The sequence below is a fragment of the Dipodomys merriami genome, unplaced genomic scaffold, assembly GCF_024711535.1.
Source record: "Dipodomys merriami isolate MVZ:Mamm:240054 unplaced genomic scaffold, mDipMer1.0.p SCAF_27, whole genome shotgun sequence".
NCBI lineage: Eukaryota > Metazoa > Chordata > Mammalia > Rodentia > Heteromyidae > Dipodomys > Dipodomys merriami.
The window spans coordinates 8,495,703-8,512,313 of NW_027204159.1; the positions used below are offsets into that span (position 1 = coordinate 8,495,703).

A 16,611-nucleotide genomic window follows, 5' to 3' on the forward strand; every position below is an offset into this window, starting at 1 on the left:
GCTCAACAACATAATCATAAACATCAGGAAATGCATAGTTGCCAGAGGGACATGGGGCCAAGTGGAGAGGGGTAGATAAAGGAAGGATGGAAGAAATGAGACAATGCAATGAAGAGTTCATTGTATACACCAAAAAATTAAGAAAAAATTGAGGGGTGGGTGGAAGGGGGTGAAGATGTTGCAGAGATGTCACAGACCAAGATGCATAGTATTCGTAAAGTGCTTTGTTAAAGGGCAAAAATTCAATACATAACCTATAAAATTACGAAAATTTAGGGGAGGGGTGGGTTGGAAGGGATGAGTGAAAATGTTCAAAGGAGTGGCATAGACCAAGACACATACTATTCATAAAGTGCTTTGTTAAGTGGCAAAATTTCAATATACTCTATAAAATTAAGAAAATTGAGTAGAGGGGTGGCATGGATGGTTGGATGGAGGAGAATATTCAAAGGGGTGGCATTGATCAAGACATATCTTCATAGGCTGCATTGCAGAGTGGAAACTCCTTTGTATACATTAAAGTTAATAAAAATAATAATTAAACATACAAGCAAAAATCAAAACATAAAATAAGAAAACTATTCTACTCTATGGAGCTTGCAATACTGCATACACAGCAAATAAAGAGTACTTTGTTGTTTCTAAAATAAAAGAGCTGGTAGAATGTTAAGTGGCAAGGCACTTGAGCAGACTCTTAGTTCAAACCCAGTACCTCCAAAAATGAAAAACATTTTTTTTTTTTGTCAGTCGTGGGGCTTGAACTCTGGGCCTGGGCGCTGTCCCTCAGCTCTTCAGCTCAAGGCGAGCGCTCTACCACTTGAGCTACAGCGCCACTTCCGGTTTTCTGGTGGTTTATTGGAGATAGGAGTCTCACGGTTTCTCCTGCCAGGGCTGGCTTTGAACCGCGATCCTCAGATCTCAGCCTCCTGAGTAGCTAGGATTACAGGCGTGAGCCACCAGCGCCCGGCATGAAAAACATTTTTAAGAGCACTTGCTTAGCACCCACAGACTCTGAGATACAACTCTGATACTCCCAAAAAGAAAATAAAGTGAAAACTAAAATTAGAAATGATGGTAAAACAACACATATTGATCATGGTAAATTACAACCACTGGATTCTTTACAGTGTGTCAGGATAATGTTTCTACCTTCTAAATGATTTATTTTGATTTCAAAGCTTTTATGTATTGTATGAGAATATGCATTTGCATTGATAATTTGTTCATTAAATTCTGAAAAAAAATTGCTGAATTCTGACTGTATGACAGTTACTGTTGCAGCAGTTCAGAAAACACGGTGAACAAGAGAGTCACAGACATAGTTTGGAGCCTAGAATCTCCAATATGGAAAGGAAGTACTCCTCTCGAATTTAAAATCTTTTCTTAACCCCATTTGCATAGGGGTAAGACTATCTCTTGAGGACCAGCTAATTCCTTGAAAAGAAATTGAAACATAGTCCCACATTCCAAGGGTCACCTCGGATGAGGACACTTGTTACTGCGTAGATCAGCTAAAGCTGAACTTACAACTTCCATGCCACTGTCTGTTAAAATCTCTTTCCTTTGCCCTTCAAGTCCAACCCTGTTCTTAGCAAGAAATATAGCGTACTGAAAATGAACTTTGGGGATGGTTGCTTTCACGACCTTTAAAAAAGTAGAAAACATGTTTTACTCAAAACCCACCACGTTATATCTCTGAAAAAACAACTGAATTTATAACACAGGAAGGTTTGGATCATTTCTTTGCAACTTAAACAACAGAAATTTCATTTTCATTCTCCTTGGAAGAAAAGAGTATAAAAGGATACTTCATCGCCAAGAATAAATTGCAATAACAGGTTAGGGCTCTGAGTGTCGCTGTTCACCACTCAGGGGGAAAAGACAACCAGAAATGTAATCAGAGCAAGATTTCCGCAGCACAAAGCACCGGTTCTGGAGCGTCTGGAAAGCATCGTCTGGGACCTGGGATTGCTCCAGCATTCAAGCGTGAAAGCATCTTATCTTGGAAGACACGGATCTAATGCTACTCTGTCCTCCACAGAGAACATCCAAGCTCAGGCTATTTCGCAGCGGGGCTGTCATGGCGGCTCCTTATCCATCAGTCTGCAACCGACTAGTTTGGCTCTGCGTCCTCCTGGGAGCCCTGTGGGAAATCGGGGCAGAACAGATCCGCTACACTGTGCCAGAGGAGCTGGAAGAGGGCTCTGCGGTGGGCAACATCGCCAAAGACCTGGGTCTGGAGCCCCGGAAGCTGGCGGAGCGCAGAGTCCGCATCGTGTCCAGAGGTAAGGCTCAGCTCTTTGCTCTGAACCCGCTCAGTGGCAGCTTGGTTACCGCGGGCAGGATAGACCGGGAGGAGCTCTGTGACAGATCCGCAAAGTGTGTAGCTAACTTGGAGATTCTCCTAGAAGACAAAGTGAAGATTTTTGGAATAGAAGTGGAAATAATCGATATTAATGATAACTCGCCCAGCTTTGGAACAGAGCAGAGGGAAATAAAAATTGTTGAAATTGAAAATCCCGGTACTAGATTTCCGCTCCCTGAAGCTTTTGATCCAGATATAGGGGTGAATTCCCTGCAGGGTTACCAGCTCAGCTCGAATGCTCACTTCTCTCTGGACGTGCAAAGCGGGGCTGACGGGATCAAGTATCCCGAGTTGGTGCTAGAACGAGCCCTAGATCGTGAGGAAGAGGCGGTTCACCACCTGGTTCTCACTGCCTATGATGGAGGCGACCCAATTCGCTCCAGCACTGCCAGGATTCACATAACACTCATAGACACCAATGATAATGCTCCAGTGTTCACTCAACCGGAGTACCACGTGAATGTTCAGGAGAATCTGCCCGTGGGCACTCTGCTGCTCACCATCAAAGCCACTGATCCAGATGAAGGGTCCAATGGAGAAGTGACATATTCTTTCCGGAAAGCAAGAGACAAAGTAGCTCAGCTGTTCCAGTTGAATGCTGTCAGTGGGGACATAACAGTTTTAGGGGATCTGGATTATGAGGAGTCTGGATTCTACAATATTGATGTAGAAGCCCATGATGGACCTGGTCTTCGAGCCAGAAGTAAGGTGCTAGTGACAGTTCTGGATGTAAATGACAATGCTCCGGAAGTCACAGTTACATCTCTCACCAGCTCTATCCAAGAGACTTCTTCCCCAGGTACAGTAATTGCTCTTTTCAATGTGCATGACAGTGACTCAGGAGAGAATGGTCTTGTCACTTGTTCTATTCCCGATAATCTTCCATTTAGGCTTGAGAAGACCTATGGGAATTACTACCGATTGTTGATACACAGCACTCTAGACAGAGAGGAAGTCTCAGACTATGACATCATGGTAACTGCCACTGACCAGGGAACACCTCCACTGTCTACAGAGGTCCATATTTCATTGCAAGTGATGGACATCAATGACAACCCTCCCACCTTCACTCATGCCACCTATTCTGCCTACATTCCAGAGAATAACCCTAGAGGAGCTTCTATCTTATGTATGACAGCCCAGGACCCTGACAGCGGTGAGAATGCCCAAGTAACCTACTCTCTGACAGAGGACACCATCCAAGGGGCACCTCTGTCCTCCTACATCTCCATCAACTCCAACACGGGTGTCCTGTATGCACTTCGTTCCTTTGATTATGAGCAGTTCCAAGACTTGCAGCTGCTAGTGATCGCCAGGGACAGTGGAAACCCACCCCTCAGCAGCAATGTGTCACTGAACCTGTTTGTGCTGGACCAGAATGATAACATACCTGAGATCCTCTACCCCACCTTCCCCACCGATGGTTCCACAGGTGTAGAGCTGACACCTCGCTCTGCAGAGCCTGGTTATCTGGTCACCAAGGTGGTGGCAGTAGACAGAGACTCAGGACAGAATGCCTGGCTGTCCTACCGCCTGCTCAAGGCCAGCGAGCCAGGACTCTTCACGGTGGGGCTGCACACAGGTGAGGTGCGCACAGCAAGGGCCCTTTTGGACAGAGATGCACTCAAGCAGAGCCTGGTGGTGGCTGTGCAGGACCATGGTCAGCCCCCTCTCTCGGCCACTGTCACACTCACTATTGCGGTGGCTGACAGCATCCCTGATGTTCTGGCAGATTTGAGCAGCATCAGCACTCCCACTGACGCAGACCATTCAACCCTCACACAGTACCTGGTGGTGTCAGTGGCGGTGGTCTCTTGTGTCTTCCTCGCTTTTGTCATCGTGCTGCTGGCACTTAGGCTGCGGCGCTGGCACACAGCTCGTCTGCTTCAAACAGCACATAGTGGCTTGGCAGGCTTGCCTGCTTCACACTTCATGGGTGTGGATGGGGTGCAAGCTTTCCTGCAGACCTATTCCCATGAGGTGTCACTGACCGCGGATTCAGGGAAGAGTCACCTGATCTTCCCTCAACCCAACTATGCAGACACACTCATCAGCCAGGAGAGCTGTGCAAAAAGCGAGCCTCTCCTGATACCTCAGGATTTACCTCAGTCACAAGGAGACCCCAGTCATGTTCAGGTACGTTATCCACAGTTCTATAAATATATCTTAGACATGGAAACATAGAAGTTTGTAAATGCCTTCAGTTTTATAAGATAGGACATGTCAAAGAAGAGCACCTCTTTATTAAAAAGTTGTTGCTCTAAAGGGGGTGAATCAGTAATGATTAATAAAATTTAGCACACAAAAAGTTATTTGCTAATTCATAGGTTTTTCATCTTTCTGTTTTATGATACTGATTAAATTCAGGAATACTGGGCATACAAGGCAAGCACCCTACCACTGAGAACCCTCCCCTGGCTCCTCTTGTTATTTATCTTTACTAATCTTTGTTCAGTTATAATTTTCGCAGGAATTCCTTAATTTTATACCTTAAAGACACTCACTTTTTGTGTATATATATGCATGTGAGACAAAAAGAGAGCATGTGTGTGTGTGTGTGTGTGTGTGTGTGTGTGTGTGTGTGTGTGTGTGTGTGTATTTTGGCTTGAATTCAGGGCCTGAGGCTCCTGATCAGATTTTTTTGTTAAAGGATGATTCTCTACCTCTTGAGCCAAACTTTCAGTTCTGGCATTTGGTGTGTTAATTGGAGATAAGAATCTTGTGGCTTTGGGCTAGGAAGTTGGCTCAGTGGTAGAGTGCTTGCCTTGCATGCTTAAGGCCTTGGTTCGATTCCTCAGCACCACATAAGCAGGAAAAAAAATCGAGAATTGGCGCTGTGGCTCAAGTGGTAGAGCACTAGTCTTGAACTGAGGGACAGCACCCAGGCCAAGAGTTCAGGCCCCACGACCGGACCCCCCCCAAAAAAAAGAATCTTGTGGCTTTATCTGCTTGGCTAGCTTCAAACTTTGATCCTCAGATCTCACCCTCTGTAGTAGGCATGAACCACTAGCTTCTGGTTCTATTGACTTTTAAAAATGCCCTTTTTTGTGTGCATTACTGAAGGGCTAGATTATACCTGTGAAATAGATGCCAATTGGTGAAGTCATGTTTGTAGCATTATTTTCCTTGAAGCTAATATGGAACCTGTATGGAGTATGTTTATATTTCTTGTTTTTACACCACTGTTTTGTTTGATGTTTACTTTTCTTTCTGCAAAAAAAATGGTATTTCCATTATAACTATTCAGTAACAACTTGTGGTTAGTAAAAAATATTTATCTTTGAGGTACAAAAAGTTAAAAAATTTTTCCATGAACTGGTATACTTTCTTTTTATTGTTTTTATAAAGGTGTTATACAGAGATGTTAACATTTTTGTCCTGGAGCTGGAGCTCAGGCCATGGGCACTATCCTTCAGTTCTTCTGCTCAACGATAGTGCTCTACTGCTTTGAACCACAGATCCACTTGTGATTCTCTGGTGGTTAATTGCAGGTAAGAGTGTCATGGACTTTCCTTCTCAGTGTGGCTTTGAACTGAGATCCTAAGATTCCAGGCTTCTGAGTAGCTAGGATTACAGGTGTGAGTCACCAGCATCTGGCAAGGTTACCTTTTCATTGGCCAGGTGATTATTTACATTTCTTTTGGGGGAGTGTCAACCCTTTACTTCATTATGTAAGCATTTCTCTTTTTTGAGACAAACTCTTAGTATTTACCCCATGCTGGCTTCAAATTCATCCTCCACCTCTGGCCTCAGTTTCCCAAGTGCTAGGATTAGGGACATATTCCACAATACTTAGCTCAAATGTTTTGTTATTGCTGATCTGATCTTAGTGACTTTCTATGATTCCTTTTGTTTCTTCCTATGATAATCAAAACATTTTCATATTGTTTTCACTCATAGCAGATTGAAGGAGTGGTTCTAATAATTTCTACATGGTCTATCCTGGCATTAACCTTGAGTCCCACCTTGATTACTAAGAAAAAAAAATTCTTGAGGCTTATTGTTTCTGTTTATCAAGTAATCTTCCTACAAGGGTTGATTAACCTGGTTTCTGGAATTGTGTGATTCATGGTACTTCCTAAATTATCATCCCTACCAATTGGTATGGCTACACATTGTTCTTGACTATGTGTGTCACTATGTGGCCCTTGAATGACCAGGTAAGGGATAAATTATTTTGTCTCTAAGGGATATGAAATACCTTTGTTTCTGCAAATAGATCTGAGTTAATCAAAATTCCATGAATGTGTACAGCTGTACACATTAGTAGCAATGATACTAGAATGTGGCTTAATCCAATTGAAGAGGGAGAGTTGTAATTCCTACATAGATTTACATGGATGGGAACTTGTGGTGCAATACAGAGTGTATGGGATAGAATGCAATTAGAAATCTTGGGGAGAAGAAATAACAGGTGGGTAATGACAGACAGCTTATTTCTGAGGACATATTATTGAAGATACTAATGTCCTGAAATTTTCTGTTAACCCTAAAATGTGTCAAATGCATTTATAATCTTAACAGCAAGAACATATTATAGAATAAACAAGGTACATGTCTTAAAACCTAAAAGAGAAAGATATAAATTTACATCACATCAGCAAATACATTTTCACTTCAGTGACCACTGGATTTCTTTTAGGAAACATTTCTGATTAAACTAGGCTATATCTATATGATGGAATAACTACTACCAATATGAATAATTTACATATTTGTATGAAATGAGCTAAACTGAATGAGTCCCGAGCACTGAAAATGTGGGTGTGTACTTAATGAGAACATGAAGGTGCAGAATATATGTGTATGGTTACATTTGTAAACAAGGAGATAACTTAAGAATATGCTTGCTATACAAAACCTATCCTTGAAAGTATGAACAAAGTACATCACATTCATTTCTGTTAGGATAGATGCACTAAATGACAAAGTCATGAGAATAGATAACTATATGCCATATACACCTCCTGAATTTGTATAAATATCAACATATTGCCTACTTATAAAAGTAAACACAATGTAAAAAGAAAACTTCAAAAGTTTATGAGCCATCGGTGCAGTTTCCTGAGAAACCCTCAAGGCGTCGCTGTAGGTCAAAAGAAAAGAGAGAGCTTATTCTGAGACGCATTTGGGAGACTCCGGAGTAACTTCCTGCCTCAAACCAATCACGCAGAAGAGACCCGTACACCTTTCACATATAGAAAACAGACGCGGAACAGGGACCTCCCCGGAATTCTGCCATCCACGGAGGATAATTCCTCTAGCCGCAAAGGAGCAGAGCAGCAGCAGAAGAAGACAGAGGATGTGGCCAAGCGCGGGAAGAAGCAGCTGGGCACTGTGGCTGCAGGTACCCTTGCCCTTCCTTCTGTCTTTGTTCTGCCGGGCTCTCCCGGACCCGATCCGCTACTCCATTCCGGAGGAGCTGGCCCAGAACTCGCTGGTGGGAAACCTCGCCAAGGACCTGGAGCTGGGTCAGGACTTGGCGTCCCGGAAGCTGAGAGTTAGTGCTGAGAAGGAATACTTCACTGTTAACCCAGAGAGCGGGGATTTACTTGTAAGTGACAGAATAGACAGAGAGCAGATTTGCGGGAAGCAGCTTCTCTGTATGCTGGATTTCGATATTATCGCTGAAAACCCATTAAATATTTTCCACGTAGTAGTAATCATTCAAGATGTAAATGACAATGTTCCAATATTCAAACAGAATAAGAGTGATTTAAAAATTAGAGAATCTACCAGGCTGGGTAAAACATTTCCACTGGAACCAGCCGTGGATTTAGACTCTGGTACTAACTCGCTGCAGAGATACCACCTTAATGACAATGAGTACTTCGATGTGGCAGAAAAGCAGACTCCAGATGGACGTAAATATCCAGAGTTGATTCTGAAACAATCTCTAGACAGAGAAGAACATAATTTTCACCAATTGGTCCTCACAGCTATGGATGGAGGGGTTCCACCTCAAACTGGCACCACCGAGATTCGAATCCAAGTCACTGATGCCAATGATAACCCTCCAGTATTCAGCCAGGATGTGTACAAAGTCACCTTGAGAGAGAATGTGCCCCCAGGCTTCTCAGTGCTGCAAGTGAAGGCCACCGACAAGGATGAGGGCATCAATGCAGAAATCACCTACTCCTTTCATAACGTGGATGAACAAGTGGAACAGTTTTTCGACTTAGATGAAAGAACAGGAGAAATCAAGACAAAGGGTAATCTGGATTTTGAAACTGCCCATCGTTACTCTATAGGTATAGAAGCAAAAGATCCTGGCGATCTAGCATCTCATTGCAGTATCCAAGTCGACATTCTGGATGAGAACGATTGCACACCTGAAGTGACTGTGACTTCAGTGTTTACTCCTCTACCAGAAGATTCGCCACCAGGAACAGTAGTCGCCTTGATCAAAACGAGAGACAGGGACTCTGGAGAAAACGGAGAAGTGAACTGCCAAGTCTTGGGAAATGCACAGTTTACATTGAAATCTTCCTCCAACAACTATTACAAACTAATGACAGACCAGCCTCTAGACAGGGAGGAGATACCAGAATACAACATCACCATTGCAGCCACTGACAGGGGCAAACCGCCCCTCTCCTCCAGCATAACCCTCACTCTGGATGTAGCTGACATCAACGACAACGCTCCGGTTTTCAACCAGGCCTCCTACGTGGTCCACGTGGCTGAGAACAACCCTCCTGGAGCCTCCATCGCCCAAGTCAGCGCCTCCGACCCAGACCTGGGGCCCAACGGCCAAGTGTCCTACTCCATCCTGGCCAGCGACCTGGAGCCAGGCGCGCTGTCGTCCTATGTGTCCGTGAGCGCGCACAGCGGGGTGGTGTTCGCCCAGCGCGCCTTCGACCATGAGCAGCTGCGCTCCTTCCAGCTCACTGTGCAGGCGCGCGACCAGGGCTCGCCCCCGCTGCGCGCCAACGCCAGCCTGCGCGTGCTGGTGGGCGACCGCAACGACAACGCGCCGCGCGTGCTCTACCCCGCGCTGGAGCCCGACGGCTCGGCGCTCTTCGACATGGTGCCGCGCGCCGCCGAGCCCGGTTACCTGGTCACCAAGGTGGTGGCGGTGGACGCCGACTCTGGACACAATGCCTGGCTGTCCTACCACGTGCTGCAGGCCAGCGATCCCGGCCTCTTCAGCCTGGGGCTGCGCACCGGCGAGGTCCGCACCGCTCGCGTCCTGGGTGACAGGGATGCGGCCCGCCAGCGCCTGGTGGTGGCTGTGCGCGATGGTGGACAGCCGCCCCTCTCGGCCACAGCCACTCTACACCTCATCTTCGCAGATAGCCTGCAAGAAGTGTTGCCAGACCTGCACGATGACCCTTCGCCCTCGGACCCTCAGACAGAACTACAGTTTTACCTGGTGGTTGCCTTGGCCTTGATCTCTGTACTCTTTCTTCTTGCTGTGATTCTGGCCATTGCCCTGCGTCTGAAGCACTCCTCTGGTCCAGCTGCCTGGGGCTGCTTTCAGCCTGCTCTCAACTCCAAGTCTGGCCCTGGGATTCTCTCCAGTTACAATGCGGGAACCTTGCCCTATTCCTACAACGTGTGTGTTGCCTCACAATCAGCCAAGACGGAGTTTAATTTTCTCAACGTGTCCCCGGCCCCCGAAGTGGCTCCCGCTCAGGACCTCCTCTGTGATGATTCTTCCATGGCTGTAGACGTCAATAATGAAGATCTTAAACTCTCTTTTGATGCGTCTTTTTCCTCTCAAGTAAGTTTTCCCAGAACTATTAGAATACTGTATTTGTTTGGCAACCATGCATCATGAATGTTGGTCATTGGGCTTTTTGTTCTTCATTATTTGTTTTTCAACAGAGCATCATGAATATTGGTCATTGGTGGTGGTGGTGGTGGTGGTGGTGGTTGTTGTTGTTTCATGGTTCTCATGGTGATATTTAGTGGAGTAGCGCATATTGGTTGTAAGGAAATGGACGAATTGGTCAAGTAGTCATCTTTGAAACTACCTAGTGACTAATTTTCTCTTTGACATTGGTATTTATGTATGGTTGGCAAATCTTGCTAGAGAGAGATGTATTTTCTTGGATGTCAACACAGTGCTTCTTCAGCAGTTAGCTGTGGTCCTTAGTTGACGTATTAGACAATTTTTTTCAAGCAACTTTATGCATATTCTTTCTAAATGTATTTACACGTTTTCTGCACAAGATATAGTTTGTTTTCATCAATTATCTTCTTTGTTGGAACTACATTTGCTGCAATGTATTTTGTTTAACACAACCTTCCAATAACTATATTCCTTCTCAATTATTTGCCTTATAAGAAGTCACAAAGATTCTCACAAATTACATAAGAATCCCTAACTTTACATCAATATTATCCCCACTCATAATTACATTCATGAATATAATTTCTTTGGCATTCTTTTGACATTTTTGTTTTCACTGGTGGTTACAAATATAACAATGTACTTTTTAAATTCCATATTTTATTGCCTTGATTTGGTTTCTGAAGTGAGTCAAATCTAAAAATGCTTTTCTAGTATTCTATACGTGATGAAACTTATTTCCAAAATATCCCCCAATCCCAGCAACAAGTGAATCTTCTAAAGAGGGTGAAATGTGCTTTAATTTACTCTTTCAACAGCTCCTCATGTTTCAGTCATTTTACATGCTAATTAAGTGAAGAATAACAAAGAACTGGTGGTCCAGATTTTCTCAGAATACTGAAATATGCTATGAATGAAGTAAGACAGACCCTGAGAAACAAAGATTACATGGTTTCCTTCATTTGTGGTAGCTGGAATGTTTCTATGAGTCTGTAAGTAAACACAGTAGGTAGTAGGCAAGCAGTTACAAATGAATTAATTGAAGTATAACAGAGTCTATGAAGAACTCAAATAGTAAAATTCTTTAGAATGACTAAGTAGGGGCTGGGAAGGTGGCTCAGTGATAGAGCACTTGCCTTGCACTCATGAGACCCTGGGTTCAGTTCCTCAGCACCACATGAGCAGTAAAAAATGCCGGATTGGCACTGTGGCTCAAGTGGTAGAGTGCTAGCCTTGAGCTGAAGAGCTGAGTGAGAGGGACAAGCCCCAGAGTTCAGGCCCCACGACCGGATCCAAAAAAGAAAAAAGAAAAGAAAAGAAGGAGTAAGTAAGTCGAAGCCCAACAACACAATCATAAGCATCAGGAAATGTACAGTTGCCAGAGGGACATGGGGCCAAGTGGAGAGAGGTAGATAAAGGAAGGAGGGAAGAATTGAGACAATGCAGTCAAGAGTTCATTGTATCCCCCGAAAAATTAAGAAAAATTGAGGGGTGGGAGGTAGGGGGTGAAGACGTTGAAGAGATGTCACAGACCAAGATGCATAGTATTCATATAATGCTTTGTTAAATGGCAAAAAGTTCAATACATATCCTATAAAATTAAGAAAATTTAGGGGAGAGGTAGTTTGGAAGGGATGGGTGAGAATGTTCAAAGGGATGGAAGTGATCAAGACACATAGTATTCATAAAGGTGTTAAGTGGCAAAATTTCAATATATTTTATAAAATTAAGAAAATTGAGTGGAAGGGTGGCATGGATGGTTGGATGGATGAGAATGTTCAAAAGGGGTGGCATTGATCATTACGTGACTTCATAGACTGCATTGTTGAATGGAAACTCCTTTGTACAAAGATGATAAAAATAATATTTAAACAAAAACCAAAAATCAAAACACAAAACAAGAAATCTGTTCTACTCTATGAAGCTTGCAATAATGCATACATAAAAAGAAAACAGTTCCTTTTACTTATTGTTTCTAAAATAAAAGGCTGGTAGAATGTCAAGTGGCAAGGCACTTGAGCACACACTTAGTTCAAACCCAGTACCTCCAAAAGATGAAAAACATGTTATTAGAGCACTTGCTTAGCAACCACAGACTCTGAGATACAACTCTGATACTACCAAAAAGCAAATAAATTAAAAACTAAAATTAGAAATAATGGTAAAATAATTCATATTGGTTATGAAAATTACAACCACTGGATTCTTTACAGTGGGTCAAGATAATGTTTCTATCTTGTAAATAATTTATTTTGATATCAAAGATTTTACATATTGTATGAGAATATGCATTTGCATTGTTAATTTGTTCATTAAATTCTGAAAAAAATAGCTGAATTCTGACTATGAAAGTTACTGTTGCAGCAGTTAAGGAAACACGGTGAACAAGAGAGTCACAGGCATAGTTTGAAGCCTAGAATCTCCAATCTACAAAGCTAGTGAGCAAGTTCTCCTCTCAAATTTAAAACCTTTTCTTAACCCCATTTGCATAGGGGTAAGACTATCTCTTGAACAGCAGCTAATTCCTTCAAAAGAAATTGAAACATAGTCCAACATTCCAAGGGTCACCTCTGATGAGGACACTTGTTTCTGCATAGATCAGCTAAAGCTGAACTTACAACTTCCATGCCACTGTCTGTTACAAATCTCTTTCCTTTGCCCTTCAAGTCCAACCCTGTTCTTAGCAAGAAATATAGCGTACTGAAAATGAACTTTGGGGATGGTTGCTTTAATAACGTTTTCAAAAGTAGAAAACATGCTTTACTCAAAACCCACCACGTTATGTCTCTGAGAAAACAACTGAATTTATAGCATAGGAAGGTTTGGATCATTTCTTTGCAACTTAAACAACAGAAATTTCATTTTCATTCTCCTTGGAAGAAAAGAGTATAAAAGGATACTTCATCGCCAAGAATAAATTGCAATAACAGGTTAGGGCTCTGAGTGTCGCTGTTCACCACTCAGGGGGAAAAGACAACCAGAAATATAATCAGAGCAAGATTTCCGCAGCACAAAGCACCGGTTCTGGAGCGTTTGGAAAGCATCGTCTGGGACCTGCGATTGCTCCAGCATTCAAGCGTGAAAGCATCTTATCTTGGAAGACACGGATCTAATGCTACTCGGGCCTCCACAGAGAATATCCAAGCTCAGGCTATTTCGCAGCGGGGCTGTCATGGCGGCTCCTTATCCATCAGTCTGCAACCGACTAGTTTGGCTCTGCGTCCTCCTGGGAGCCCTGTGGGAAATCGGGGCAGAACAGATCCGCTACACTGTGCCAGAGGAGCTGGAAGAGGGCTCTGCGGTGGGCAACATCGCCAAAGACCTGGGTCTGGAGCCCCGGAAGCTGGCGGAGCGCAGAGTCCGCATCGTGTCCAGAGGTAAGGCTCAGCTCTTTGCTCTGAACCCGCTCAGTGGCAGCTTGGTTACCGCGGGCAGGATAGACCGGGAGGAGCTCTGTGACAGATCCGCAAAGTGTGTAGCTAACTTGGAGATTCTCCTAGAAGACAAAGTGAAGATTTTTGGAATAGAAGTGGAAATAATCGATATTAATGATAACTCGCCCAGCTTTGGAACAGAGCAGAGGGAAATAAAAGTTGCTGAAAGTGAAAATCCCGGTACTAGATTTCCGCTCCCTGAAGCTTTTGATCCAGATATAGGGGTGAATTCCCTGCAGGGTTACCAGCTCAGCTCGAATGCTCACTTTTCTCTGGACGTGCAAAGCGGGGCTGACGGGATCAAGTATCCGGAGCTGGTGCTAGAACGAGCCCTAGATCGTGAGGAAGAGGCGGTTCACCACCTGGTTCTCACTGCCTATGATGGAGGCGACCCAATTCGCTCCAGCACTGCCAGGATTCACATAACACTCATAGACACCAATGATAATGCTCCAGTGTTCACTCAACCGGAGTACCACGTGAATGTTCAGGAGAATCTGCCCGTGGGCACTCTGCTGCTCACCATCAAAGCCACTGATCCAGATGAAGGGTCCAATGGAGAAGTGACATATTCTTTCCGGAAAGCAAGAGACAAAGTAGCTCAGCTGTTCCAGTTGAATGCTGTCAGTGGGGACATAACAGTTTTAGGGGATCTGGATTATGAGGAGTCTGGATTCTACAATATTGATGTAGAAGCCCATGATGGACCTGGTCTTCGAGCCAGAAGTAAGGTGCTAGTGACAGTTCTGGATGTAAATGACAATGCTCCGGAAGTCACAGTTACATCTCTCACCAGCTCTATCCAAGAGACTTCTTCCCCAGGTACAGTAATTGCTCTTTTCAATGTGCATGACAGTGACTCAGGAGAGAATGGTCTTGTCACTTGTTCTATTCCCGATAATCTTCCATTTAGGCTTGAGAAGACCTATGGGAATTATTACCGATTGTTGATACACAGCACTCTAGACAGAGAGGAAGTCTCAGACTATGACATCATGGTAACTGCCACTGACCAGGGAACACCTCCACTGTCTACAGAGGTCCATATTTCATTGCAAGTGATGGACATCAATGACAACCCTCCCACCTTCACTCATGCCACCTATTCTGCCTACATTCCAGAGAATAACCCTAGAGGAGCTTCTATCTTATGTATGACAGCCCAGGACCCTGACAGCGGTGAGAATGCCCAAGTAACCTACTCTCTGACAGAGGACACCATCCAAGGGGCACCTCTGTCCTCCTACATCTCCATCAACTCCAACACGGGTGTCCTGTATGCACTTCGTTCCTTTGATTATGAGCAGTTCCAAGACTTGCAGCTGCTAGTGATCGCCAGGGACAGTGGAAACCCACCCCTCAGCAGCAATGTGTCACTGAACCTGTTTGTGCTGGACCAGAATGATAACATACCTGAGATCCTCTACCCCACCTTCCCCACCGATGGTTCCACAGGTGTAGAGCTGACACCTCGCTCTGCAGAGCCTGGTTATCTGGTCACCAAGGTGGTGGCAGTAGACAGAGACTCAGGACAGAATGCCTGGCTGTCCTACCGCCTGCTCAAGGCCAGCGAGCCAGGACTCTTCACGGTGGGGCTGCACACAGGTGAGGTGCGCACAGCAAGGGCCCTTTTGGACAGAGATGCACTCAAGCAGAGCCTGGTGGTGGCTGTGCAGGACCATGGTCAGCCCCCTCTCTCGGCCACTGTCACACTCACTATTGCGGTGGCTGACAGCATCCCTGATGTTCTGGCAGATTTGAGCAGCATCAGCACTCCCACTGACGCAGACCATTCAACCCTCACACAGTACCTGGTGGTGGCAGTGGCGGTGGTCTCTTGTGTCTTCCTCGCTTTTGTCATCATGCTGCTGGCACTTAGGCTGCGGTGCTGGCACACAGCTCGTCTGCTTCAAACAGCACATAGTGGCTTGGCAGGCTTGCCTGCTTCACACTTCATGGGTGTGGATGGGGTGCAAGCTTTCCTGCAGACCTATTCCCATGAGGTGTCACTGACCGCGGATTCAGGGAAGAGTCACCTGATCTTCCCTCAGCCCAACTATGCAGACACACTCATCAGCCAGGAGAGCTGTGCAAAAAGCGAGCCTCTCCTGATACCTCAGGATTTACCTCAGTCACAGGGAGACCCCAGTCATGTTCAGGTACGTTATCCACAGTTCTATAAATATATCTTAGACATGGAAACATAGAAGTTTGTAAATGCCTTCAGTTTTATAAGATAGGACATGTCAAAGAAGAGCACCTCTTTATTAAAAAGTTGTTGCTCTAAAGGGGGTGAATCAGTAATGATTACTAAAATTTAGCACACAAAAAGTTATTTGCTATTTCATAGGTTTCATCTTTCTGTTTTATGATAGTGATTAAACTCAGGAATACAGGTCTTACAAGGCAAGCACCCTACCACTGAGACCCCTCTCCTGGCTCCTCTTGTTTATTATTTATCCTTTCAAGTCTTTGTTCAGTTATAGTTTTAACAGGAATTTCTTATTTTATACCTTAAAGGCACTCACTTTGTGTATATATATATATATATATATATATATATATATATATATATATGCATGTGAGAGAGACAAAAAGAGAGCATGCATGTGTGTGTGTTTTTGTGTGTGTGTGTGTGTGTTTGGGCTTGCATTCAGGGCCTGAGGCTCTTGATCAGTTTTTTTTTCTCAAGTATGATTCTCCACCTCTTGAGCCAAACTTTCAGTTCTGGCATTTGGTTGGTTAATTGGAGATAAGAATCTTGTGGCTTTATCTTCTTGGCTGGCTTCGAACTTCGATCCTTAGATCTCACCCTCTTAAGTAGGCATCAACCACTAGCTTCTATTGACTTTTCAAAATTCCCTTTTGTATGTTCATTACCAAAGGGGTAGATAATACCTGTGAAATAGATAGACCTTGTATGGAGTATGTTTATATTTCTTGTTTTGCTTGACTTTTACTTTTCTGTTGGAAAAAAATGTATTTCCAATATAACTATATAGTAATAACTTGTT

General features: G+C 44.1%; 3 protein-coding genes across 6 annotated transcripts in view; all 3 read left to right on the top strand.

The window, feature by feature from the left end:
• Positions 1–16,611, top strand: part of LOC138837441 (protocadherin gamma-C4) — a 219,059-nt gene that overhangs the window by 23,463 nt on the left and 178,985 nt on the right. Inside the window, exon 1 of one of the 4 annotated variants that reach the window (XM_070036240.1) lies at positions 7,374–10,091. The exons of the other annotated variants lie outside the window; for them this stretch is intronic. Within the exon in view, the coding sequence (XP_069892341.1) occupies positions 7,668–10,091 (2,424 nt within the window). The 5' untranslated portion in view covers positions 7,374–7,667. Of the gene's footprint in view, positions 1–7,373; positions 10,092–16,611 lie in introns of those variants that run through there. 4 annotated transcript variants of the gene reach the window in all.
• LOC138837270 (protocadherin gamma-A4-like) lies at positions 1,893–4,549 on the top strand. Its single transcript, XM_070035975.1, has one exon. It carries the CDS (start codon positions 2,021–2,023, stop codon positions 4,547–4,549), a length of 2,529 nt encoding a protein of 842 aa, XP_069892076.1. The 5' UTR covers positions 1,893–2,020.
• LOC138837271 (protocadherin gamma-A4-like) lies at positions 13,272–15,804 on the top strand. Its single transcript, XM_070035976.1, has one exon. The coding sequence runs from the start codon at positions 13,276–13,278 to the stop codon at positions 15,802–15,804; it is 2,529 nt and encodes an 842-aa protein (XP_069892077.1). The 5' UTR covers positions 13,272–13,275.

Coding starts and splice junctions, on each gene's coding strand:
- LOC138837271 (XM_070035976.1), top strand. CDS start 13,276: ATGCTACTCGGGCCTCCACAGAGAATATCCAAGCTCAGGCTATTTCGC.
- LOC138837270 (XM_070035975.1), top strand. CDS start 2,021: ATGCTACTCTGTCCTCCACAGAGAACATCCAAGCTCAGGCTATTTCGC.